This window comes from Rhinichthys klamathensis, unplaced genomic scaffold (assembly GCF_029890125.1).
Source record: "Rhinichthys klamathensis goyatoka isolate OS25496 unplaced genomic scaffold, OSU_Roscu_1.1 h1tg000220l_1, whole genome shotgun sequence".
Classification (NCBI taxonomy): Eukaryota; Metazoa; Chordata; class Actinopteri; order Cypriniformes; family Leuciscidae; genus Rhinichthys; species Rhinichthys klamathensis.
In genome coordinates, this window is record NW_026606744.1 from 116736 (window position 1) to 144582 (window position 27847).

General features: G+C 39.0%; 1 protein-coding gene across 2 annotated transcripts in view; it reads left to right on the forward strand.

Annotated features, from left to right (window-relative positions):
* The first annotated feature begins 494 nt into the window (after positions 1-494).
* Positions 495-27847, forward strand: part of rasgrp3 (RAS guanyl releasing protein 3 (calcium and DAG-regulated)) — a 45758-nt gene continuing 18405 nt past the window's right edge. Inside the window, exons 1-5 of one of the 2 annotated variants that reach the window (XM_056264266.1) lie at positions 495-555; positions 673-755; positions 22111-22338; positions 22984-23086; positions 23454-23516. In XM_056264266.1, the coding sequence (XP_056120241.1) occupies positions 22269-22338; positions 22984-23086; positions 23454-23516 (236 nt within the window). In that variant the 5' untranslated portion in view covers positions 495-555; positions 673-755; positions 22111-22268. The other variant, XM_056264267.1, reaches the window with a different exon arrangement.

The following is a 27847-nucleotide window of genomic DNA, read 5'->3' on the forward strand; positions in this document are numbered from 1 at the left end:
TGCAGTAGATTTACACCAAATTGTTCTGTTCTCACACTGGTTCAATGGAAAGCATGTCCTTTGTCTTAACTGTTTATCTTGAGCTGTAATCTGGTGTGACAATTTAGGCGACTTGTAATGAGTCGACATCAGTTGTTTTTCAAAGAAAATACAATGGGACAAACTTAACAATAGCCAATAAACCTGTATGTACTATGTATGATATTTATCCAACTAGCATGCTATTATACGCTATTCCAATGCCATCACTGTATAGTAGGACCTACTTTTTTGTTTTTTTTTGTTACTGATGATTTGCCAAGATGAGCTAAAGGACAATCCAGCAAGGATTCCTTTGCTTTCTGCTTGTTATTGTTAATACACTGGAACTGTGTGTGTCTGAGAGAGAGAGACAGAGATAGAGAGAAAGGTAGGCTACAGAATGATTGTTTGATGGAGCGAGAAGAGACAGAGCGAAGGGAAGTGAGGGGTGGGACTGAGTGAAAGAGGGGTGGAAGTGAAGGGGAGGGCCAGAGAAAGCGAAGGGAGGAGAGAGGCAGCATGCATCTGTGTGGGGTCAGTATCACATGCTTGGCTCTTGCACACCACACTGTTGTTGATTGTGTGCGCTTTGATCTCACTGAACAGTGCATCTGACATGCAGTGTTCTCTCTGTCTTTATTTCTTCTTAAGGGAGGCATGGACTTGTAGAGAACTACGCTGTGTGATTCACACCTATGCTGAGTCAAAAGAGCTCCAGTGATCTCCACTGGCAGGTAAGATCTCTTTCTTTTGATCACCTAACAGACTGTCATTCCTATTTAAAGCCTACTATAAAGTTCAGTGGTTGAACACCAACTAATGATAAACTTTGACATGTTGATTTGACTGTGCAGTTTACACACTGAAATGTGTGTGGTCTGTAGTCAGATGGTATTAATGTGATCATCTGAAGAGTACAGAAGGACACTTTACACTCTCAGTGCAAATATGTTGCAGTCGGAGAGATTTGAGGAATTCCAAGGTCACAAACTTTTCTTGTGGTGTATCACGTTTTGTTGTCTCTTGTGTAGTGTCGTGTTGCAGTGTGTTTATGTGATAATAGGAGACAAGCCAGTGAGAGAAACATTGATATTCATTGGTCAGTCCTGATGGTCAGTGTTGGTGAGTGGATAGTAGGTCAGTCTGATCATCATGTTATGCAAAGAGTACACAGGTGTGATGTTGTGTATGCATTTAGTTAGTTTGTGTGTATATACTTTTGTTTTGGGGATTAGTTAGTATTTATTAATTTATATGTAGCATTTTTTACTTATTTTGTATGTCTGCGTCTGTGTGAGAGAGAGAAAATTAACATATTCCTGATTTTAGACAGTTCACATTGCAATCTGCTTAGATGTTGTTTTGAAAATGTTGTTTTAGTTTCAACTTTTGTTTATAAGTCACAGGGACGATCGAGGCCCAAGGACATACTTTCTCTCTGAATCTCACTCGCACACACTGTCACACTGACTCTTTCTTTCAAACACACGCACAGATGCTTTCTCTCTTTCGGTTTATCTCAGTAGCTCATTCTCACTGGTTTTATTAACCATGTCTGTGTTTCACTAATGCATTTATGGAAAAATCACAGTCATCGTTTCATCAAATTTTCCATGAAGCAAATAGCCGAGAATAGGTCATGTAAACGATATCCCAGCATTTAACCTGTGGTTTTTAACCTGCTGCTTGTGAGGACCCAATTCAGAGTTGGCCACAGGTCGTGTGTTTCTGTATGTAGCTCTTGGATGTTTTCCTGTGCAGAAATTAGCCGCACATGTAAATATCTAAATGTGAACTACATGATGTTGAATTAATGTATAGCATTGACAAATAATAAAAACTCATTATTTGGGAACAAAATAAGTAGAACTAAATCTGACAAAACTTCCCTTTGGTGAAATCCAGGGACTTGAAATAAAGTTATATTAACTTTATATAAAAACAATAGAAGTCTCAGGTTTGTCAGTATTTAGGTGGTGTGAATAATAACCCTCTGTCCTTTAAAGGAAACTTGTTTGCTGTGCTGGTAATCTGTGGGTCGGATCAGCAGATAGTAATATTTAAGCTCTGTTAACACACTAGCCCTGAACACACACACTCATTCACAGAGCTGTTGTTTCTGCAGTTACACAGAGTCTCTGACAGCAAGTGTAGGCAGGTGTCTGTAGCATGGATGGTCTCACTCCACTACCTCATTCCACCACTTTCCCTCATATGCTGTCTCATAGTACCTTTTTTCCTGCCATTGGACTCCGTCTCTATCCAGTCTCACTTATCAATGTTATTTGCAGTGCGATTGTGAGCCATAGCTCCTGTTTCCAGTAAAATGGCAGGCTATTTATAGAGCAAGAGTGTTGATGTGTGTTTGTGCCCTGCTGCGTATGTGCTCGCATGTCTGCATTCTGTCCATATCAGAGTGATTCTGGATTAGCTTCGCGAAAGTATATTCACTTTCAAAGTTTTTCTTTTGCTGAACCTCACAGTGGCTGTTTTCTCCTAAATGTGATGGTTAAACACAGATCTACTTTATTGTTGATTTCATTTTAGTCAGTTTAGAGATTAATTTAATAAAAAAACACTTCTTTATTGATTTAAGTCAGTAAAAATGGCCGTTTGGAACTTATTTTATTTCAGCAATTTTTTTTTACATATGTCGTCTTTTTAAAATTTTTTACTTTATGTACCAGAATAAAACCAGACCATATGCATGTTTGCTATTTGGCTTTTGGTTAACATTATCCAATAGCCCACACATAGCATACGTGATGTCAGCGGAAAAGGAAAATAGATTCTTTGAAGGATCAACTTATATTTTTAATTAAAGATGGCAAAAGACAACTTTTCTATTTCTCTGGAACAACATGCACCAATTAATTGTTCACAATACAGGGAAATAGTGTCAAATTTGATTTCCTCAATATTCCACTCATAGACTTCCTCTTTCTAACTAGAAATCAGGTACAGAAATTCACACACTTTCTAAAATTGAACCAGATGGCAGTGAGTTACAGAAAAAAAAAAACTTAAATCCTATCAAAAATCTTTCCTGTCCTGCTGTGACCTCACATCAGAAACCATTTGATCCCTGAACCTGGATCAGTCTTTAAGTATAGCTCTGTTTCAGCTGTCCTCGATTCAGTCATACGTTACCGCTTGCTTGTGTCATACAGTACAAGCATAACGCAGTGCTTTATTTATGCAAAGTGCACCTGTAACATTTCCTCGTATTCAAACAGCATGCATGAATTTCTCTCAGTCACACATTAGCTACTGCTTTCATGAGTCTTATAATGTCACACGGCCTAAACACAATCTACCTCAACGTAAAGACACGAGTGAAGATTTTATCACCAGTCTTTTTATGTGTACTATTACCCAAGACTTTCATAGCTTTTGAGAAAAGTTACATGGAAGTGTTTTGTAAGTGTGAAGACTGGATAAATAGGTTAGTCATGATTACTGAACAAAACAATCCGGCTCTGAGGAGTTCAACATGTCACTTGGACGTTTCAAGGAATTTCTAAGAATGTTTCTTTGAAATCCAAGTGGATGTTTGGTTAATGGGATTCTTCTCAGACAAGGAGCGTCATGGTTTTATCAGAGATATGACCTGAAATCTTCCACTGCTTTTCATGTGACACAAACCTCAGCCACATACCAATCATTGAAAGAGGCAATAAACTTTTATCATTCAGTCTTTTCAGGGTGATGGAATGTCAGTACTTCATAAAGAGGTTTCAGACGTTTTGTTCTTGTCTACTGACACAGCACACATCAGTAACAATTGCCCGATGCTAACGTTCACGTAGTTGTTTAAAACAAAGACTGAGAGTGTGAAACAAACTGTGTTGGCAGAGCAGGATATGTGCTCATTGTTTATGTTTAGCCGGTTCTTTTTTGGGCTTGAGGAGACGAAACAAGATGGTCTGCATCCCCTTTGAATGAACAGGAAGGAGGACAGAAAAGCAGCTGCTAGTGTCATACTCACACACAATGCACATACACGCTTAGAAAGAAAGAGAGAAAGGGTCCTTCAATGTAGTCATGGCCCACTTTGTCATATGATGATGAAGATTCATTGAGCTGAACTTTAAATCAGTGTTGCGTTCTGCCAGAATATTGATATTCATGCTGGAATTCAGTTACATTAAAAAAGCTCACAGATTACATTGATTACTAACAAAAAAGTATCGACAAGACGGCCTTCTATTGTACTACCATATTTGAAGTTGCTTTTTAAAATAATACTGAAGTTCTCAGATATGTATCAAGTTTTTCCCAAATGTTTCTCCTAAAATTCCTTAGGTAAAATCCAAGTGGATGCTGCACCTGATTTGATTGGAAAGTGCTACATAGTAAACCGCTATATAAATGCCTCAGTCATTCAAATAAAAATAGCAACTAACGAGCTGATGGTAAAATGGTCAAATGTATGTGATTGATATCAAAGCCTAGATCATGTGGTTTTCGATGAATTTAATGAGAAATCTTTTTACTTTTGATTGCAAACTTCTGTAACTTGGCAAAACTTGCAGGTGTTGAGACATTGTTGACAATAGTGTTGACGGCACTTTTCTAAACCTCAAGTAATTTGGCATGTCTCTTCTAGAGTCTTTTTCTCAGGAGAAAATTCTGGGAAAAGATGTCTGTGAGAAAGTCCTATATAAATAACCTGGTACACAAATATGGTAACCCTTTAGCATGTCAAAGCACCATCCTATGATCTTTGTGTAAAATATTTCAAGTACCTATAACTTTGCATAAGCTGAAAAGGTTTTCTTAAATTCTTTCATCATAATGTTTACTTTCATTCAATGACCAACCCTGGTCCTGAACACAGCTGAGTTATAATTGTATCTCAATGTATTTCAGTCTTGAGGTAATAGATTTGATCATTCAGTGGTTCTGCGAGACTCACCTGAAACTTGAGTTAAATTCAGTTGCATGTTTAGTGTTACCAAGCCATTACTTGTGCAAAGCTCTTCCGTTCTGAAACTTGTCTTCACCCCTGTACTGTTGCGTACACAAACCACAGACAGATCGAAGAGCTCGTACCTCACCCAGACAGACCCACTAAAACAGGCCAAACGGGGAGATGGGAAAATGAGGGGCTTGAGGGTGGGTGATCTTAACTGTGAGTAATTCCTGCCCATAAATATCGGCATTTGAATGACAGCCTGCTGGGTGGGAAGTCCTATTGTCCTTGAATAAATTCTCCTCTCTATGGTAACAAGAGGGGCTCGTCCCCTCAAAGAATGGAAGCTGGAAAAATAGGCTCAGAATTTTTGTACGTGGTAGTCATATTAAATATATCTGGCACTCATTTGAAACAAAAGAGAAAGTTGAGAATTGGGGTTGTCCATTGTTTGACCATGCCGTTAATGTCCCTCGCTTTTGTTCAGGCTAAGAGTTTGATGTATTCGCAATTGTTTTGTCACTCTCATTTGAGATCAGATCAAGGTCAGGCTGTTTATTGAAGCTATAGTTACTCTGGTTTGATTATTTTGAGGGAGGCGGAAACCACGTGACGCAGATCCACTGTGTGTCTATGACATCCTGTTCAAAAGCCACGACTGGAAAAAACAACCTGCCTTTATTTAACCCGCAGTGGCAAGGAGAAAGAAAGAGACATTAATGATAACACTTCTGACTATTGTCTTTCGCTCATGATCTTTTTCTTTCCCTCGCACCCCCTTTCGGACACAAAAGGACAGATTGGTGGTCACCACCACCCCTCCTCCCGTGAATGTATTGTGACGTGGTTCCTGTGTGCTGGGCTTCAGTTTACGGTGTGTTTGGGAGTATTTTTAGCCTGGCACAGGGACGCCTGCTACACAGACAGGAAAAAGGCCAGAATAGAAGGAAGTCCATTCGCCTTTTAGACAAACAATCCCTTCATCTGCATCAGTGAACTGTGGGAGAGAGAGAGAGAGACAGAGACAGAGAGAACGAGAATGAATATTTCTCACATTCTCTAGTGCCGCATGGTGTTTGCAGGCCTTCTCGCAGAATTTCACAATGAGGTCCAGAGATCTAACTCACGATATTCACTGTCTCATTATTACAGAAACTATTCACTTCCCCTTTCTCTCTGCATATATAATGCTAGTAGAAAGTTTTAGTTGTAAACAGTTCGTCTTTTCATTGCATTCCATAGTTTTAAGTTAATAGTACACACACACACACACACATACACGTGTTAGATGTATAAACCTAAAGAGAAAAAAATGTAATTCAAAATTATTTGTAGTGCTGTTGTAAATAATGAATATTGTTTAAAATATGCTACAGTAAACTTTGAGAGCTCTACAAATACATACATGTATATAACAGCTATGAGGCTCCCTGGTCCTCAGTTTCCAAACCTCTGGTTTATGAGACAAAAAATAAAAAGTTTTCTTTGGCATCATTGATGAAGATTTTCAGTGAGTAAATGTTGACAGATTCTTAATTTTCGGTTGCCCAGTTCTTTTAATGAAACTGTAAAACTGTACTTAATAACCCCTCTGTCATGTGCTGCAATCTCCAAAAAGCTATATATTCAGTAACAGATTCCTCCCTTTTATCCAGATTTCGGATCGTGAGGGAAAGCAGTTGCAAAGGCCAGATGCATTCGAGACTTTAGACTGAGTAATATTTTTTAGTACTTCTCAAATGTGTCATGAAATATCTGAACTTGTCCAGTTCCTCATCAGGTCAGATCATCCTCTAGCTTCAGGTCTTGATCATCAGAGATGTCAAAATGAACAACGGACCAGTCAAGTTCAGATGTTACAGTAACTTTTAAGTGGGTTAACATCAGCACGGCTCTTTAAAAATGGATGGTGTTGGGGAAGTTTCAGCTCAGTGTGCGGAACAAGTGACAGCCACTGCTTTATGAATTATACACATCTTTTGTTCCTCTGGATAATTACTTTGCTTTAGCTCTTTCATATGACTCTAGTTCCTGCTTGGTCCCTTTGCAGTGTGTGACAGGAAGTTAGCAGCTCTGTTTCAGAAAGAGACTTAACCCAAAGTTGTCAAAAGGTTGTCAGTGTTGTTCCTTTTTCAGTTGTATGCACGAATGCTGTACCTTACAGTGCTGGAGACTACATGACTAACAGTATGATACTACCTTTTTTGGTAGCGTGAAAGTATTTACACTGGTTTCAGACTAGTCTATTCGTAGCGTTCCTGTAGCTCAAACAGTAGAGCGCTGTGCTAGCAACCCCAAGGTTATGGTTATGATTGGGTTCAGATGAATGTATACCATTGGATGCAATGTATGTCTCTTTGGATAAAAGCATCTTTCAAATGCATAAATGTAAAAATAAATGTTTAGCTTCTCCAGTAACAAGCTACTTTTTCCAACAAGTACAGTAGCGTGATCACAGTTATGCTATATCACTGTTTTAATATCACATTGAAAATGAACAAGCTGTGGCAATAATTAAGCATGATATGTCCTACATCTGTCGTTTAGTGAAAAATCCAGTTCACTGTAGTGAATCAGTTGGTTCAGTTGTAAACAAACGTCTCGAGTTTTGACTGTAACCCTTGTTTTCTGAGAAGGGAACAAGACGCTGCGTCATATAACGACACTTTAGGGAATGCCCTCAGCATGTAAGCGTCTGAAGCACGTGTAATACTAGTCCAATCTTGATTGCCGCTGCGTCATGAGTTTGCACGTGACGTAGCACTCGGACGCCGGCACACAAAAAGAGTAGCTTCTAAAAGTCGAAGTAAGTGGCTCTCAGGCACACAGAGGCTTGACAAGGAGACGCAGCGTCTCGTTCCCTTCTCAGGGAACAAGGGTTACAGTAACCTGAGATGTTCCCTTTCGAGGGAACTCGCGCTGCATCGTATGACAACACTTTGGAGAGCTAATACTCACTAAACCACGACAACCAATGCCTGACCTTGAGTGAACTGTCTAGGCATTGTTAGGACGAGAGCACCTGTGCACCCGCTGTAGAAGGAAGACTATAAAATCTCATAGATGTATGCGGGGTACCCAAGCCCGCAGCATCACATATTTCTTGCAGGAAAAACCCAGGAGAGAAGGACCTTAGAAGATGCTATGCTTCTAGTGGAGTCAGCTGTAAGGAACTTAGCTCAATGAAATATTAATAATCAATAATAACTTGTTATGGTTAATTATGAATATTTGGGTCAGTTAATTGGATTAACTTGACATGGCTAAATAAATATTACAATCAATTAATCAGTTCGTCCAACGAACTCTTTTAATTATTAATTTATTCTAAAAAAAGGGTATCTTCCATGGCCACAGAAGAATAATTATTTCTTAGCATGTACAGCGCTTTGAGCATGTAGCAAGATCAAGATTGTAAAAGAGACTTTGTTTGCAAGCAGTGAATCAGAACCAAATACTTAAAGTGCACAAGTTTTATTAACTAAATCATAAACATGAATAAACTAAACAAACCTATATACATACATACATACATACATACCTACATAAATACATAAATAGGTGAGTGACACGATGAAATGGGAAACAGGCAAAGGAACTATGAGGAGATCCATGTAAACTCTAAAAAGAACCAACAGCATTTCATTTCCACATTTCATTGAATTGAATACTTGTATTTGTAGTGGGAACAATTCTTGAAGTTGGGGAGAATTTAAGGCTGCGTCCCAATACCTCCCCTTACCCTAGATTTCTGCCCTAACCCTTGTTTTTGCGCGTTCTCGTGTAGGGGTAGGGTGTCCCAATACTCCAAAGAGCAAGGGGGAGTGCTATTCTCCCCTTAAAATCAACCCTCAAAACATAGTGCGGTCCGATGCAGGCTTAAAACGAAGTGGAAGATGAATTTACCCAGGATACCTTGCGAACTCAGCGAGCCGGTCAAATTTTTCAACTAAGATGGCGGACACCGCTGGAAAGGAACAATTTTATTTTAAGTATATTTTCGCAAATACGCATGTTAAAATGTCGAAATATGTTGGAATATGTTAGTTTGATGCCCATCCAATGGACTGTTGAGTTTTCAACACTAATGTTAGAAAATATTTCACGAAGCTATCTGACGATGCTCAAATGATATCTGCCGAGTGCTTCAAAAGCAAATCAAATATACATCTGATCTGGGTAAGTTAGTTAATCTAATTTTATTTTCGATTTTGGCTTCCAAGGATTATAAAAAGAAGATATGTGAGGTAAAATTATTCAAAACTAGCCGCGTTCGTCTAGGTCTAGCGCATCATCTTCCCTTCACAGCGCGCTGTCATTTCTCTCTAAACCCAAACCTAACGTCAGAATCAGCACTGAGCACAATCGGTGATTGTTGTAAAGTGCAGTGTCTGCGGTTTCTAAATTGCGGGACGTTGGTGGTAAAAACAGCTACTAAAAGCACAATGATCCGCGCAAGAGACGTTGCCCCGGTTCCCATGGCGGCGCGCGCGCGTTCGGAAACGGATTGCAACTAACGTTAGACAAGCAAACTTTGGGTTTTGTGTGCGCTTCTAAACGATCAGATACAAACAAATATATGGCAAAATTACCGGAAATGCGTCTTCTATATTCCACATGTCTTCTCTGTTGATTCATCAGATGTAGATAAACGAAAACAGCCCACACAACAGGCAACACAACAACTGGAACCGGCAATTTTATGAATGAAAATAGTAGTAGAAGTAATAGACACTTTGACGCTGCGCGTGACGTATTGAGGATTGCCGCGCAAATTTGCATATAGTGGTGTCCCATTTCATAGGGAAAGATCTTCAACTCCACTTCCCTCGTTGAGGGGACTTTACTTTCGAGGGCACTCAAAACCAAGTGGAAGTTTTAAGGGGGGAGAAATGGGACAGGGCCTAAGTCTTTGATGGTTCCAGCAGTGGCAAGTGAAAGTTGTTTGAAAGTTATCTTTCTCCATGAGCACATGGCTGGTTTGGTCAAGGCCTGGGGCCCTGGTCCCTGTTAAGGCCACGCCGAGCACCCAGGAGAAGTGAGGAAGTCGGAAGAGTTGGTGATTGGAGTCGTTGTTGGTTGGAGCCGTGGTTCCAAATTCCTGAGATTGTCCTTGGTTCTTTGTGAGAGAGTCTTCTCTCTCCTGCCTGAGCCCATATCTGGTTGGATCAAGGCCTGCGGGGCCCTGGGCCCTGTTGAGGGGGAAGGGGTTCCCCAGTATCACCAGAAACAGGCTGGATGAGAAAACCCAAGAGAGGGAGGTCACGTGTGGACTGTCTCTAATAAAGCCTGAGAAAGATCCAACCCCTAAGGGTTGACTGACCAATAAGAAAGGTGACATGTCTGAGAGGGAAAGTGGCTCTTAGTTGATTTATGGTCTTTGTCCCCAGTGTGCTTAGACTGTTCATTCATGCTCAGATAGATATAACAAATCCACAAAGCATTCTAAGAGAAGGTGATGTACATCAAAGTGTGAGTCATTAAATGAGGATTAATTAAGTAGGAGGCATGATACAGGTGAGGTTACATTGACCGTTAGCTGGTTGTATAATAAAATACATACCATAGTATATACATAATCGTACACAAGACAGTAAATCATTTACACAATGCTATGATGCATGTTCATTTATAGATCAGTTAGTCTATGATTAATGCAGCAAAGTCTGTTTTAAAAAGGGTTTCTATCTTCCCATTCTCTCTCTCTTGCGCATGTGGCCACATTCCTTTGGAGGTCGTAAAATCTCCTTATCAGCCCTGTAACATGACACTGTTTCTGCCCTTGTGTTCGTTTCATTTGGGATGTTAGTTTTGGAGTTTCATAAACCTTTGTATATAATGAATAATTAGTGTGTGTCTGATGGGTCCAGACCCTACACAGCCCTTATGGCCAGAGGTGAAGGCATATTGTGCACCTGTTAGGCCAGAGAGATAGCCCGAATGATCCAATTGCTGATCGTTTGCTTAGAGACCGGGATCCCTTCCTGTCCGACCCAAAGCACACTAACAGTTGGTCTGACTTCCTACAACAAGAAGACTTTTCAACATAAATCTCTAACTCCCCAACGGGGCAGAGCAAATGAAGTCTCTCCTGTTCCGCCGACACGTGTGGTGAAGGATGGAAGTCCTGGAGGATGGTAGAACGCACCACATTACAGGGTACTTTAGGCACGTAGCCCGGTAGCCCCAACTCTCTTTAGGGACAAAATCTTTAAAAGGAAAGCAACCTTGAGGGTGAGAAATTTCTCAGAAGCTGACTCGAGTGGCTCGAAGGGGGCCAGAGACAACCCTTCAATAACCACTGCCAGATCCCATGTTGGAACTCTGGTCTGAGTCGCAGGCCTCAACCTCCACGCTCCACGGAGAAACCGTACGACCAGATGGTGCCTCCCCAGGGGTCCATCGCCAAATGGGGTGTGGAAAGCTGCTATTGCTGCCACATACACCTTAAGCGTGGAGGCAACACTAGAGGCAACACTCTCTTTCTGTTGTTGGCGGTGAGAGGAGCTAGATGACGGCTCCCTGCCTGGAACCCCTCTAGACCGAGAGTGGCGAGGTAAATACTGCTTGAAAGTGGCTGACTGCTTCTTCGCCTCCTGGACCACCCTTAACTGAGTCGCCGAAAAGCCCAGAAGGCGAGAGCGGGGCATCCAGGAGGAATGTTCTATCATTCGCCCGAATGCCAGATAAGTTCAGCCACAGGTGTCTCTCCGTTATCACCAATGCTGCCATGGAGCGGCCGATGGCACGGGCCGTCTCCTTAGTGACGTTGAGAGATACCTCCCCTCGCCCTCATCGAGGTCTTTTAAAAGGTCTGTCCGACCCGCCACCATATAAGCTCTGCCCACCAAATCAGATGTAGTTCGGCAGGGTTTGGTGGGCAGCGCCGGGGCTTTCAGGGATGACGCAACATCGGGTGAGAGATATCTCGTTAGAGGCTCTTCAACCTGCGGCATCATCCCATAACCGTTCTCTTTAGCCCCCAGTATATTACTGTACTGAAGAACTGAAGGGCTAGATAGACTTACATAACTCATTATGCAAGTCGGGAAAGAACGGTAAACCCCAGCAAGGAGGCTGTGACAAAGGCTGCAGGAAGCGCTCATCAAGTTTGCTTTTCTTATGCGCCTCCTGCCTCTCGCAGGGCCAGCTGATGTTTAATTTGGCCACCGCATGAGTCACAACCTCCAAGAGCTCCTCATAAGTGGGAGGATGGGGTGATGAGTCCTCCATCTCTCCAGCCTCGATGCTGGGCACATCCACTTCCTCGGAAGCAGACAGCTTAAGCATCGGGCTCCCGCCCCGGGGAGAAGAAGCCACAGAGCCGGGAGCATCGGAGCTGGCCTATAAGGATTAAGGAAGTGCCTAAGAAAGTGCCTCTGCATTCTGCTGACGCATGCTACATCACATCCTACGTCATGACGCAGCACCAATCAAGATTGGACTAGTGTTACACGTGCTTTAGGCGCTTACACGCTGAGGGGGTTCCGCCTCCGGAGACGCAACGCGAGTTCTCTCGAAAGGGAACTGTTGCTTCAAATGATTCAGATTAATTTCCCTGCAAAGGAATCCTGTGTGTAGTATTTTACGTCTTTTGTTTTGAGAAATACTTTGTAAAATGCTTTTTGTTTTAGACGTGGTAATATAAATTAGGGTTTTTTGTTAGTTTTACTAGTTTACAGTTTAATGCTGTCACCCCAATTGAAATCCCCACTGTTTTTGCCAGATAAATACTGCTGTTGTTGTGTAAAAAAAAAAAAGACCTCATATTGCATCCTTAAATAGCTTTTGCATAGTTAGCGAACACTTTGTTTGTAGCAATTGTTGCTTAAAATCTATTTTGACTGTTGATTAAAGGGATAGTTCACACAAAAATGCCAATTATTTACTCATCCTCACGTTTTTCTAAAAGCTGGTATGACTTTTTGTCAAACATCAAATATTATCAGAAATATTTTTTTCTTTCTATACAGTGGAAGTCAATTACTTGTCATTTAAGACTCAAGAGTAAGTGATGAAAGAATTATAATTTTTGGGTGAACAGTCCTTTTTACATCTTTAGATTATGAGTAGCTTGTAGTTTAGGAAGTCGAAGTTCCAAAGTAGCTTTGCAAACACTGCTACCTTCTTATCTTCATCTATAGTCAAAACCCTATAATTAATGTACTGACAGGATGATTCATGGTTAAAAATTTGACTGAAAGATATAAATCTCAAAAGTACACAGGTTGGGACCCTGATTTGATTTGGAGCTGCTGGTGGTGTTGTGTTTTGGGTTTGCTGGGTTCATCTGAAGTAAATCAGGCTTTATAGAGCGACTGTCAGAGATAATCGGCTGTTGTCTCTGTGGGCTGAAGCTTTAGATGACTGTTTGATAATGAGGTTGCGGAGAGGTAACTCATTTACTGATTGCAGGTCTCTGGCATTGTGTGAATGGTTCATTCGAGCAAGACGGGTGTGAGTCTTTGTGTATGTGTTTGTGTGTATGAGAGCTTTTCTGTCTGCATGTGTAAATGTGCTTGTTTGCGTGCATCTATGTGTGTTCGGTTTTTCTTGTCTGAATTAGCAGTGGAAACTCTGAGAAAGCACTGCAATGTGTGAATATAATGTGTGACAGTCCTGGAACATCACAATGTCTTACTGAATATTACTGATCACACTGCTGTCTGAGTCAAATTCTTACTGCAGTTTTGTGTTGGTCAGGTCCAGTGTTTCCCTATAGGATCTTTTTCAGGGGGGCTGGTAGATCCCCCGAAACTAGTGTTGCGGAGCGGGCGTGTTACGGAAACGTGGTGTAAAACTTTTAGTAATCAAAAATCATGTCTAATTAATTGAAATCATGAAACTTTTATTATAATTAAACTTATACAATATTTAAAAAAAAAATTCTATGAAATGTGGGTGTTGTGGTGTTTTTTCTGGTAATCAAATGAAGACATAAAACATTAATTAAATAACAGGTAGGTGAATACCAAAACAATGGTAGGGGCACTCTGTACATTTGAATTAAACTTGACAAGCAGACCACAAAAATATAATTTCTATTAAGTTCTAAAGCAATTCAAAATGTAATTGTCAGAATAATGGGAAGGATAGGAGGAGGTCACATGAGTTAATCTCCATTTCTTTCTTTAACCAACCAAATAAAGGACAGATGTCTAGATCCGGGCTATATATATATATATATATATTTTTTTTTTTTTAAATGAATTATCATAATATACTCTTTACTTTTAAAACTTTGAAGAAAATAAGAAATGTTACTTGAGCAGCAAATCAGCATAAGAATAATTTCTAAAGGATCACGTGACACTGAAAATATAAATCATCTCAAAGATTTAATTTGGTCCAATCACTCGAGTTTACTTACGGTAACTCAGCCAGTGATTGTTAATATTCAAATGAGGTACTCGTTGTAATCTGCATCTGTTTTTAATGATTTTTTTTATTTTTTATATTTTTTTTATTTGTGAGCAGATCTTGGATATACTTTCTCCCTTATTTTAAAACATGGTACGGTTGCCACCTTAAAAAAATTCACAATGAATATTCCTGGCAATTCATAGCCATGCGTCATATTGAATAATACAGTACAATACAATACAATACAATATACTTTATTGTCCCCTTAGGGAAATTTGTCTTGGGCTCAGTGTATGCTGCATTTCCAGAATAATAATAAAAAAAATAGATAAGAATTTATAAATAAATTCTAAATCAATCACAGAATAAATCAATCACATGATGTTTCTCACCTAAACAATCCATACAGTGGAGCAAAACATGTAGAACATGTAGACGGTCGTCATACTGCACATCTAAAAAGACCACTTTTGTAGACCACTACAAGACCACTAATGTACATTATGATTGTTCAGAAATTTGGAAACTTTCTCTCTATGATTTTTTTTCTTTTTTTTTTTTCTCCTGTACTATAAAAATAAATGGTAAAAGGGACAAACATACAGAATTAATGCTGTTTGTAAAAGAAATGCCTGCATTGAGGTAAAATGGCCCCATCATTCTTAAAGTGCCCCTATTATGCTTTTTCAAATATGACCTTTCATGTAGTGTGTAATATAGCTGTTTATGAGTGTAAAATGTATGCAAAGTTTTAAAGATCAAAGTGCACAACAAATAAAGTATTATTGTCTCCTAAAAGAAAGAATCAATTCTGAACTGCCTAAACTAGTAATCAGTAATTGCATTTCACTTTCTGTTACATACCTACGTAACATTGTAACTTTGACCCACCCTCAAACACTGTAGTTGAAGTCGAGGCCTGGAAGAATTTGGTTTGTGTTATCAACATGTCAAGAAGAGCTATTTTTAGCACTGTAAATCCACTTTGCTTGCACTTCAAAAAGATGGACACGCGCTGAAATTAATATGGAAAAACTGACGTCATCATCCCTTTTCATATTACTGTGTACAAGTGCTGAGGAAGCCTCTAGATCTGAAATTCAGATATGGATATAGGCGTTTGGTTTCTGACACGCGCTGTAAGCGGTAGACCAATCACAACAGACTGGGCCGTCTGTCTGACCAATCAGAGCAGAGTAGGCTTGCGGAAAGGAGGGGTTTAGAGAGACTGAATCTTCGAATGATCCGTTTTTTAGACTCTTTGAGAAGTAAAAAGTGTTTTTTGACCTTGGATGCATGTAAAACTATGTAGGAGACCTCCAAAACAAAATTAGGAACCTTTAAAACAGCAGCGCTTTAAGTCCTATAAATGCGGATGTGCTTGACCTCTCTTGAGGGTCAGTGGGAGGAGTCTGGGCTTTGAACAGCTGCAGTCCAGTTCAATGAGAACCCAATGACTTCATCTCACTAGTCACTACACACACAGATGTAGAGGGCAGCTGTTTCTCTCTGGCTGCCAGAGACACGGACATCTGCTGCATCTGCTTTCACCCAGACATCCAGTCCTCCTTGTCATGCCTCTTTTCACATCATATTTATTCTTTTTCTCACTTATTTCTCTCACTATTTATGACAATCTGAAGTGAAGAACTTGTCCCATTGCTTTAATATTAAAGAACTAATGCTATATTTTTTTCTTGTTCTCCTTTTCACTTTAACATTCATTTGAAGTCTTTCCCATCTCATTTCTCACATCGCATCTTCACTCTCTCTTTCTCATTATCTCTTTCTCACTCTTTCGCATTTGTATTCATCTTGTCCCATGTTCATGTTCTGAGCCCTTCTGTCACTCTGATTGGCTGTGATGTTCTGTCATATGGCTGTCTGATGTGCGTTGGTGTTTACAAACAGGCGTGGAGGACAGTGGGATAGTGTCAGTCAGCTGATCGCAGTCTGTTCTGCTAGAGAGGAGTCCTCCAGTCCTTATATCACAGCAGCTTTTGGAAGTTATGCTTGACCCTTCAGGTTTGCACTGCTGTCCTTAATGTGAAGATTTAGGGTAAGTGAATGAGGGAAATGTGAGTCTTTGGTTCTTTCGTGAGATTTATAAAAAGCATCTTCGATTTGCGCTCACTCTGTATGCCGTTGACATCATCATATTCATCACATTCGAGTTCTGAGTCCTTGCGTTTTCTCAATGACTAATTCTCTCGCTCTCTGTTTTGCTCTGATTTTTGAGAGCTTCTTCAGTGCTCCTGCATTTATGAGAATATAAAATGGTTTTTAGGTCTTCATCTGTGGCAGTTTATTCCAGTCGTGTGCTATTAAAAGTAGCACTCCACCTGTTCCTACCTTGCATTTAAAGAGAGCATTAAATAACTTGTTAATGTGTAGAATTCAGAAGTTTGGGTGGGACATATTGGGTATGTTGTGCCCTTTTTTTAAAAAGTTGTCAGTTGGCTTTAGTTTCTTCATGGTCATAAACATAATTTGTTACAAGCTAGTAAGATGCAGGTGGTATTAGGGGGCGGGGCATTTTCATTCTAGAGAGCATTTGATTGGACAAAAATCTGTGTAGTGCAGGATGAGTCATCAGTGCTTTAGCACCATTTTCTAGACAAAGTAAGACTGCGATATATTTATAATTTTAAGAGTGTACATACACTACCGTTCCCAAATGTTTGGGGTCGATAAGATTGCATTTATTTGATCAAAAATACAGTAAAAACAGAAATATTGTGAAATAGAATTAGAATGTATTTTGCAAAAACAAGACCAAAGCAGGCACATCACCGGCAAAAATATGCTCGGGGTTGGGTGCTCGACAAAATAAATAATAAAAAACTGAAAAAAAAAACGGCACACCAAGAGCATATAAGGGAGTATTCAGTCAGCTGAGAGTCGTTGAATGAATATGTCACAACGAGTGTCTTGTTAAAAAACTTATTTTTTAAATAAGAGGCACTATTTCGTGCAAAATTGCCAATGTGATTTACATGTTGGGTTGCCCCTGCAATCTTTGCTATGTGGGTAGAACTAGCAGACCTTTAAAAACCTGCATTTCTGAACATCGTTGGTCTATCAGAAACCAAGATCCCAAAAGTCCGGTAGCTCAGCACTTCGCTAATTTTAGACCTTACAATATGTAGCCAGGAATAGAATTAGTCAAATATCCACGGCGGGGAGGGGACATTAATAATTTACTTTTAAAACGTGAGACCTTTTGGATTTACACATTAGATACTAGCACATAGGGGATTAAATTAAGATTTTGATATTCGTCCGTTTCTTTACAAATTTTTTTCTTGGTTTTCCATGTTTATGCAGGTATCATGTTTTTCTTTATTATTAATAAAATTGCATGATTAAAATTTGACTTTCACATTTAGTTTGTGGTATTTTTCTTTTGCCTTTGTGTTCCATGACTTTTTTTGTGTGCATGTCACGTGTCATGTGATCCTTGATTAATCACCTGTGAGTATAAAGGCTTGTTTGGTAAAAACTTTCAACTGTCCGACGATTCGAGCCTGCATGCTCGAAACGTAACCCGTGTGTGTTTTTTTTTGTATATATTTTGGAGCCTTGGTGTGCCGATTTTAAAATGTAATTTATACCTGTGATGATGACAAAGCTGAAAACCTGTGATTTTCAGCATCATTACTCCAGTGTCTTCAGTGTCACATGATCTTTCATAAATCATTCAGATATGCTGATTTGGTGCACAAGTAAAATTTCTTATTATTATCAATGTTAAAAACAGATGTGCTGCTTAATATTTTTGTGGAAACCGTGATACATTTTTCTCTGGATTCCTTAATGAATAGAAAGTTCAAAATAAGTTTTCAATGCATCTTAGGTGAATAAAAGTCTTAATTTCTTAAAAAAATACTTTTGAACAATAGTGTATATGGAAAAAAAAAACATACATTTTGAGTGTGTCTTCTCTATTTTGCCAGAACTGAACTATTTGTTTAGTCATTGTTATAAAGAAGGAAACAAATATGCATTTGAATAGTAAACAGAAATCTAAAAAGGTCAAAATCTATTTTAAAGGCATTTCACAGAAATATACAGATTAATTCAGAAGGAAAAAAGCCTAATCTCATCAAATATTGACTCGGGTTTGCAGTTTAAGGGATACTCATGTTGAAGAAGGATATGGGAAAGATTTAGGAACAGAGAGAGATTCAATTCTCTTTGCAGAGAGTGTAATGTCGAAATCTGTTATGTGCATCTATAAAAATGTATTATCAGTTTTTGTTTAATAGTAATTAATGTCAAATCACTAATAACTAATATCATGTTCATGCAGTTTATAATTGCATCGAGCTTGAGTTATAAATATCTCATATGATATTTGGCTTCATGTAATGGTTGTGTAACTGATGGCTCTGCATGCTGGTCTGGATGAGGCGAGTCAGGACAGGTTCCAGACGTCAGCACTCAAACTCACAGATGTGAGGGGTGAAAATTAGATTGAGATATTTATAACCACAGTGCTGGTCCCTTCATCTCTGTAGTCAGAGATCTCTTTTGGTTGCAGATGTACTTTAAAAGGCATTTCATGTGGATCAGGGTGGAAATGTCTGATGTTTTTTGCTGTCGATTCCATAATCTGAAGTCATACTTCCTTTCACCCCCTCACTTACTGGGGTCATTTATGACATCATGAGAGGCCATCTCCAAGACAACAGCAATGAATTCCGAACAGAGTTATTGACAGTAGCGCAAGTACCTCACTTGCCATTGAATCTCACACATGACTTGTCACACAGACTTTGAAGTTTTACTTCAAATATTAGGATACCAACTCTAAAGGTCCCACAAGATTAATCTGACCCTTCTCCCATCACTAGCAGCTGCTTAACCTCTGTGTACATTTGTTGTTCTTCTTGTTATGGGTGAAGCTGATTTCCAGTGTTTGTATTTTGAAGGTTAATTTGTTGTTGATGTTGTTGCTGCTTTTCTGATCTTCGCTGCAATAAAAATAAACCCATATCTAAAATTAATCTATTAGCTATTTGTTCACAGGAACACACACTTACCCTGCCCGTTTTGATTACGTAGATAAATGATACAGGAAAAAAACACGCGTCATCCGGAAAAGTGATGTATCACAACATAAGATGAAAATAAAACAAAACAACCCAAGAGAGGAGAAAGGTTAAGTGGCAGTGTGAAGGGCTAGTTATCCTTTATGTGTGGATACGAGCAGTTCATAAGCACTAATGAGTTAAGACACTATTATATTACGTAAGCTCTAATCAGGTAGTGTACGTCCAGCTCTGTGGGCCAGAATGATGTCATGCCATCTGTGTGGAATCGTGATCTGTGATGTAGCATCATGCAAACTGTGCTCCCGCGAAAGAGATGAAATATTGATAGCTGCCATAGGGAGTTCATAGAAGAAGCAGTCAAACAATTCAACCTTAACACTGGCCTGTCTGCTGCTGTCATATAGAGAGAAGGTTAGAGTCAAAGGAAAGAAACACAGCTGGTACTTTATGGTATCATTACCACAAATCCCACAAAACAAATTTGGTTTGTTTAATTGTTTTTTGTGGGCTCTATTAAACATGATGTTAGATAAACTATTTTCTAAAAATGAAACATGAAGCAAGTATAGTAGCTAGTTTTAAAAGAATAAAATGTCTGTATCCCCCCTTAAAATGGTCATTTTGGTCTTGCTCACCTCAGATGTCTTCCCATCCTTCTCAATTCAACAATTAAAATCTAACATTAATGTCATAATTTTGCTCTAATCTGTTGAATTGATATATAATTGTATTTTTTAAGTATCATTATCTAAATAAGTTTAATTGTTAATACCTAATATTCAAAAAATGTTATGCATAACCTTGTAATAATTAAACATGATGGGAAAAAAAATCTCTTTCCATTTTCTTCATTTTATTTTTTTGACTGCATTCATCAAACTTGAGCATTCAACCCTGATACCTAAGTTATTGCAAGACATTATTTTTAATTTAAAATTTAATTAAATTTATTATATAAAATATTTTATTTAAGTTGATCTATAACTACACACCCAAAGTAGCTAGCTCTTACTAAGTGATATATTAATTTAGACTACATTTTTAATTATAATATATTTATATAATATATTTATATACACTCACCTAAAGGATTATTAGGAACACCTGTTCAATTTCTCATTTATGCAATTATCTAATCAACCAATCACATGGCAGTTGCTTCAATGCATTTAGGGGTGTGGTCCTGGTCAAGACAATCTCCTGAACTCCAAACTGAATGTCAGAATGGGAAAGAAAGGTGATTTAAGCAATTTTGAGCGTGGCATGGTTGTTGGTGCCAGACGGGCCGGTCTGAGTATTTCACAATCTGCTCAGTTACTGGGATTTACACGCACAACCATTTCTAGGGTTTACAAAGAATGGTGTGAAAAGGGAAAAACATCCAGTATGCGGCAGTCCTGTGGGCGAAAATGCCTTGTTGATGCTAGAGGTCAGAGGAGAATGGGCCGACTGATTCAAGCTGATAGAAGAGCAACTTTGACTGAAATAACCACTCGTTACAACCGAGGTATGCAGCAAAGCATTTGTGAAGCCACAACACGCACATCCTTGAGGCGGATGGGCTACAACAGCAGAAGACCCAAACGGGTACCACTCATCTCCACTACAAATAGGAAAAAGAGGCTACAATTTGCAAGAGCTCACCAAAATTGGACAGTTGAAGACTGGAAAAATGTTGCCTGGTCTGATGAGTCTCGATTTCTGTTGAGACATTCAGATGGTAGAGTCAGAATTTGGCGTAAACAGAATGAGAACATGGATCCATCATGCCTTGTTACCACTGTGCAGGCTGGTGGTGGTGGTGTAATGGTGTGGGGGATGTTTTCTTCGCACACTTTAGGCCCCTTAGTGCCAATTGGGCACCGTTTAAATGCCACGGCCTACCTGAGCATTGTGTCTGACCATGTCCATCCCTTTATGGCCACCATGTACCCATTCTCTGATGGCTACTTCCAGCAGGATAATGCACCATGTCACAAAGCTTGAATCATTTCAAATTGGTTTCTTGAACATGACAATGAGTTCACTGTACTAAAACAGATCTCAACCCAATAGAGCATCTTTGGGATGTGGTGGAACGGGAGCTTCGAGCCCTGGATGTGCATCCCACAAATCTCCATCAACTGCAAGATGCTATCCTATCAATATGGGCCAACATTTCTAAAGAATGCTTTCAGCACCTTGTTGAATCAATGCCACGTAGAATTAAGGCAGTTCTGAAGGCGAAAGGGGGTCAAACACAGTATTAGTATGGTGTTCCTAATAATCCTTTAGGTGAGTGTATATATATAGTTAATATAATATTTTTAATGTAATTCTTTAATAATTCTTATTTTATGTTTTTTTTTTATATTTGTTTGGAGATGTGGCAAAAATAGCATGCCTCATATAAAATTAATGGAAAATGAAATTAATCATATTAAGTTTGACCACCTGAGGTTGATGATCAACATTTTCTAAGGGTTACGCACTTCCTTTCACTGGCCATTTGTTGAATTTTTTTTTTTTTTTTTAACGACTTCACGTCAGAGTTTTAGGACCTGTTTTGTTCTGCATTCGTAGAAAGTGTGAAAAAGACAAAGATTGGTCTTACAAAGCAAGAAGTGATTACTGAACAGCATCAGTTCATTCACTATAATGCCTCATTAGTTCATTCACTATAAAGCCCCTTGGTGTAAGCATGTGAAAGGCTTCATAAAATATTTCTGTAACTTTTTTTTCAAATTATTGACAGTGTTTTGTTTGTTTCTGCAGTGAGGCACAGTCAACCATTGTTCTGCTGAGCACATTGAGCACATTTAAGGGAGAGGAGACGTGGAAGAGAAGAGAGAGAGAGTGAGAGAGAGAGAGAGAGGGTGGCCTTGATGGCAGAGAGCTGGATGTCCCAGTGAGGTCAGGTCGGACGGGAGGTCATGGGGTCGTTTACGCTGGGGAAGGCTGCTTCCCTGGAGCTACTGCTGGACGCCTGCATTCATGCGTTTGGTGAGTGAACACTAAAATAGCAAAACTATAATTTTGTCCATTATTTGTCCACATTCTATCTGTTACTGCATCAAGATTTGCTCTGTTGCTAGATCTTACTTTTATTCAAATTTATGATTCTATTAATCACCATAATTCACCACTGTTATAGGTCACAGCTGATCATGCCATTATGGGTTACTTTGATTGTGTATGATTATTGACCTCTGTTTGCTTAATCACAGACAGTTGCTGATTACTATACATAAAATTAATGAACATATTAATGACTCAAATAGATCATTGTCATAGTTATTTTTCCTTATTAACTGCCATCACTCCTCATATTATTAATTACTGCTTACCTAATTCTTGTTATTAATCTGTGTCATTGATTTTTTACTGATACCTTTAATTAGATATTTATATCAAAATTTTCTCATATTTATATATCATACTGTATCTGGTATCATATCTGTTTTTGAGCTGCTATTCCTAAATCTGCTATATTCAAATGTGTTCCTCTCTTTCTTTATTACTCACATTCTATTTTTTCTTATGTATTATATTATATATATATATATATATTTTTTTTTTTTAAATGATTATATCTATATTCCTTATAATATTTATCCCTCTTTCTGTTGCTGTCTCTCTCTGTTATAGATGATGAAGGAGAGCTGCATGAAAATCAGCTTCCTCGAACCCTTCTGCTGATGCATCGCTGGTATGTGTCCTCCACTGAGCTCGCTGGGAAACTTCTGATTATATATCCCGTGGCAGACCAGTATGAGCGTGTGTGGTGTTTCAGTAGATATCTGTTTTTGTGAGTGTGTGCTGTTAGATCTCTCTGTAGATATCAAGAGGCATCTCTAAGGAAATGACGCCAGTCCAAGCTTTTCTTAGTCATAATTTCAATTAGTTAAAAAACCCAAGAAACCTCTTTTTGTGAAATATTTTACGTGGAAGTGTGCTTTCAGCTATCTTTCTTATAAATAAATGACACTTGAATGAATGTTATTGTAATGCAATGCCATTAATTCCTTGCAAAGCTGTATAGCTCTGTGTGCATACTGTATGTGCATATACGTCCATCCATTTTCCAGCATGTTTAATTCTCCTTGACTCTCTATCACGTATCGTGACTGTCGGGGAGATGACTGCCAGCGGACACGACTGAAGATCTGTTATTTAATGAGGTAAATAAAAACAGCTTCCGTTTAACAAGATAAACAGCCCCTTTATTCCCCATGAGTTTCCTCTTCGGAACGATTTAAGGTGTTTATTTGCATTGCTAAGCAACAACCCCGCGGCAGCATGTTGTGAAGAGGCTATTATTTAGTGTATTCGTTTTTTTTATTCCCCTTCTGTTCTTCCTCTTTTTCTCCGGAGGCTGCGTGACTGTCGCCTGCGCTCAGCATGAAGAGTGATGATGTCACAAGGACAGGCATCGCTCCTAAAGATGGACGTTTGTCCACAGTGGACATTTTGTGTTTTAGCGCAGAGCAAAGAATGAATCAGCGTTTCATCCATCCATTGTTCACAGAGCACATCTCCTCAGGCCACCTTTCTTTTCCTCTCTATTCACATCTGCCTGCCTGTTTTCAGATCTATCGCTCTGCCTTTCACCAAAACCAGGATTTGTTTTGAGAATAGACAATGTATCAACTGGGAATCAAAATTTTATTAATTTCTGGGAATAAACTAGGTTTTTAAACAGGTTTTATCATTTTGAAAACTTTTAGACAAATAAATGTAAAATGAATAAGGATATTTAAAGGAGAACTCCGGCGCAAAATGAACCTCGGGTGTAATAACACATTGGTACAGACTAAATCGTTCCCTGAGATTTGTTTTCATGATAATCGAATATAAAGAGTTTTATCTCTAAAAACAGTTTAGTTTATAACGCTAGTATATTGGGCATCGAGTGAGCAAAAAGAGATCGCTAGTTAATACCATTAACAAGGCTCAAATTAGCCCCACACTAACACGGCAGCATAATGAGTGTCCTTAAATGCAAACCGAAGCATTGAGAACTTTGTAAGTATAGACAGTTTAATAAGAAGATACTTTACACAGACAGTACAGTTAGCGCATACAGACAGGAGCCATCTTGGAAAACAGTCTCGATCAATCGAACCACGAAGGTGAGCGAACAGTACGTGTAGATATTGAAGATAACTTAGATAAGATAAATTATATTTATTTTTTTATTTTCTCTGTTGCGTTCAGTGCTTCTCTTATGCGCTCAGTGCTTTCTTCCGGAAACAACGGACCATATGAGATTCCAAGTCACAGTTCAGCTCACGTATCACCGTGTTCGTGGTTTGACTGATTGAGACTGTTTTCCAAGATGGCTCCCGTCTGTATGCGCTAACTGTACTGTCTGTGTAAAGTATCTTCTTATTAAACTGTCTATACACTTACAAAGTTCTCAATGCTTCGGTTTGCATGTAAGGACACTCATTATGCTGCCATGTTAGTGTGGGGCTAATTTGAGCCTTGTTAATGGTATTAACTAGCGATCTCTTTTTGCTTACTCGATGCCCAATATACTAGCGTTATAAGCTAAACTGTTTTTAGAGATAAAACTCTTTACATTCGATTATCATGAAAACAAATCTCAGGGAACGATTTAGTCTGTACCAATGTGTTATTACACCCGAGGTTCATTTTGCACCGGAGTTCTCCTTTAAGATTTTTGCACTATTTCTAGGTCACTAGTAAATTGCATTGACCATGTGCACAAAATTTTCTCTGGGTCATGCTGGAGAACATGATCATCGAGATGTACTCAAACTTGTGTAGTTTATGCAGCTTGTCGTTAAAGCAAAAACAGAAAAAAAGAAATACCAAGACAATTCGAAATGCATGTTAATTTATGAGTTCGACTTTCAAATAGTTATATTAATATACAGGTCCTTCTCAAAAAATTAGCATATTGTGATAAAGTTCATTATTTTCCATAATGTAATGATAAAAATTAAACTTTCATATATTTTAGATTCATTGCACACCAACTGAAATATTTCAGGTCTTTTATTGTTTTAATACTGATGATTTTGGCATACAGCTCATGAAAACCCAAAATTCCTGTCTCAAAAAATTTGCATATCATGAAAAGGGTCTCTAAACGAGCTATTAACCTAATCATCTGAATCAACTAATTAACTCTAAACACCTGCAAAAGATTCCTGAGGCTTTTAAAAACCGCAATCATGGGTAAGACTGCCGACCTGACTGCTGTCCAGAAGGCCATCATTGACACCCTCAAGCAAGAGGGTAAGACACAGAAAGAAATTTCTGAACAAATAGGCTGTTCCCAGAGTGCTGTATCAAGGCACCTCAGTGGGAAGTCTGTGGGAAGGAAAAAGTGTGGCAAAAAACGCTGCGCAACGAGAAGAGGTGACCGGACCCTGAGGAAGATTGTGGAGAAGGACCGATTCTAGACCTTGGGGGACCTGCGGAAGCAGTGGACTGAGTCTGGAGTAGAAACATCCAGAGCCACCGTGCACAGGCGTGTGCAGGAAATGGGCTACAGGTGCCGCATTCCCCAGGTCAAGCCACTTTTGAACCAGAAACAGCGGCAGAAGCGCCTGACCTGGGCTACAAAGAAGCAGCACTGGACTGTTGCTCAGTTTTGCATGTCATTCGGAAATCAAGGTGCCAAAATGCCTGAAGTCCAGTGTCAAGTACCCACAGTCAGTGATGGTCTTGGGTGCCATGTCAGCTGCTGGTGTTGGTCCACTGTGTTTTATCAAGGGCAGGGTCAATGCAGCTAGCTATCACGAGATTTTGGAGCACTTCATGCTTTCATCTGCTGAAAAGCTTTATGGAGATGAAGATTTCATTTTTCAGCACGACCTGGCACCTGCTCACAGTGCCAAAACCACTGGTAAATGGTTTACTGACCATGGTATTACTATGCTCAATTGACCTGCCAGCTCTCCTGACCTGAACCCCATAGAGAATCTGTGGGATATTGTGAAGAGCAAGTTGAGAGACGCAAGACCCAACACTCTGGATAAGCTTAAGGCCGCTATCGAAGCATCCTGGGCCTCCATAACACCTCAGCAGTGCCACAGGCTGATTGCCTCCATGCCACGCCGCATTGAAGCAATCATTTCTGCAAAAGGATTCCCGACCAAGTATTGACTATTGAGTGCATAACTGAACATAATTATTTGAAGGTTGACTTTTTTTTTGTATTAAAAACACTTCTTTTATTGGTCGGATGAAATATGCTAATTTTTTGAGACATGAATTTTGGGTTTTCATGAGCTGTATGCCAAAATCATCAGTATTAAAACAATAAAAGACCTGAAATATTTCAGTTGGTGTGCAATGAATCTAAAATATATGAAAGTTTAATTTTTATCATTACATTATGGAAAATAATTAACTTTATCACAATATGCTAATTTTTTTCGAAGGACCTGTATAATACATACCGAGTTCTGGCTTGAAACTCTAGATGGCGCAGGGCTGATAGGTCCTTAAACCTTGTGCGTCAAATAAAAAAAGTTACACATGAACATTATTTTTTTATCAAATATATTTTATGAAACATGAACCTTAAAACTGCTAGAAAATCAAAACCATGGATCTAAACAAGTTGTGTTCCAAATTTGATGTTGATATCTCCAAAAATGAGCTTTTAGTAAGATTATGTTTGGACGAAGTACCAAATTTTCCCCATTAGATGCCAGCAAAGCTCCACTGGTGCACACTGTTTGGATTTGTGAATTGGAGTTTTTCTCTCTCAGATATTACACACACACACACACACACACACACAATTTTTATCACACACATACAAACCACACTCTGTCATCCATATCAACACACCCACACAATTATAGCTGCATAATTTATCCAAGTGGCTCTATAATATGCAGAAGCAGAAAACAGGAATAAAGCGAGCATTTCCTTTATAGACCAAACCTGAGAAAATGGCACCATTTGGTAAAAGATTTAAAAAATGTTAATTTTAAAGCCTTGCCAACTAAATGAAAGCCTATTAACAAAGACTGTATCATTTTATAGTTAAATGGCCCTCGTATTAAAAATAGCAGTTTTCAAATGGGTTTCATTGGGGACATTTTAGTCCTTAAAGGGGTGGTATAATGCCCTTTTCACAAGATGTAAAATAAATCTCTGATGTCCCCAGAGTGTGTATGTGAAGTTTTAGCTCGAAATACCCCACAGATATTTTTATATAGCATGTTAAAGTTGTCACTTTTTGAGGGTTAGCAAAAACGCACAGTTTTGTGTCTGGCCCTTTAAATGCAAATGAGCTGCTGCGCCCGACAGTGGGCGGAGTTTCAAGACCTAGTGTGTGTTAGCACCGCTCACAGACACACGCTAAAATGTCAGAGACTTTTCTGCCTTTTATGTTTAAACCGGTCAGACAAAGATGGAGAGACTAAGAAGTGACAACACGTAGAATGCAACAGGACGTCTCTGAATGGTTAGTTGATGAATTTATGTTGCTGATGTGGAGTTAACTATCTTCAATTAGGATATT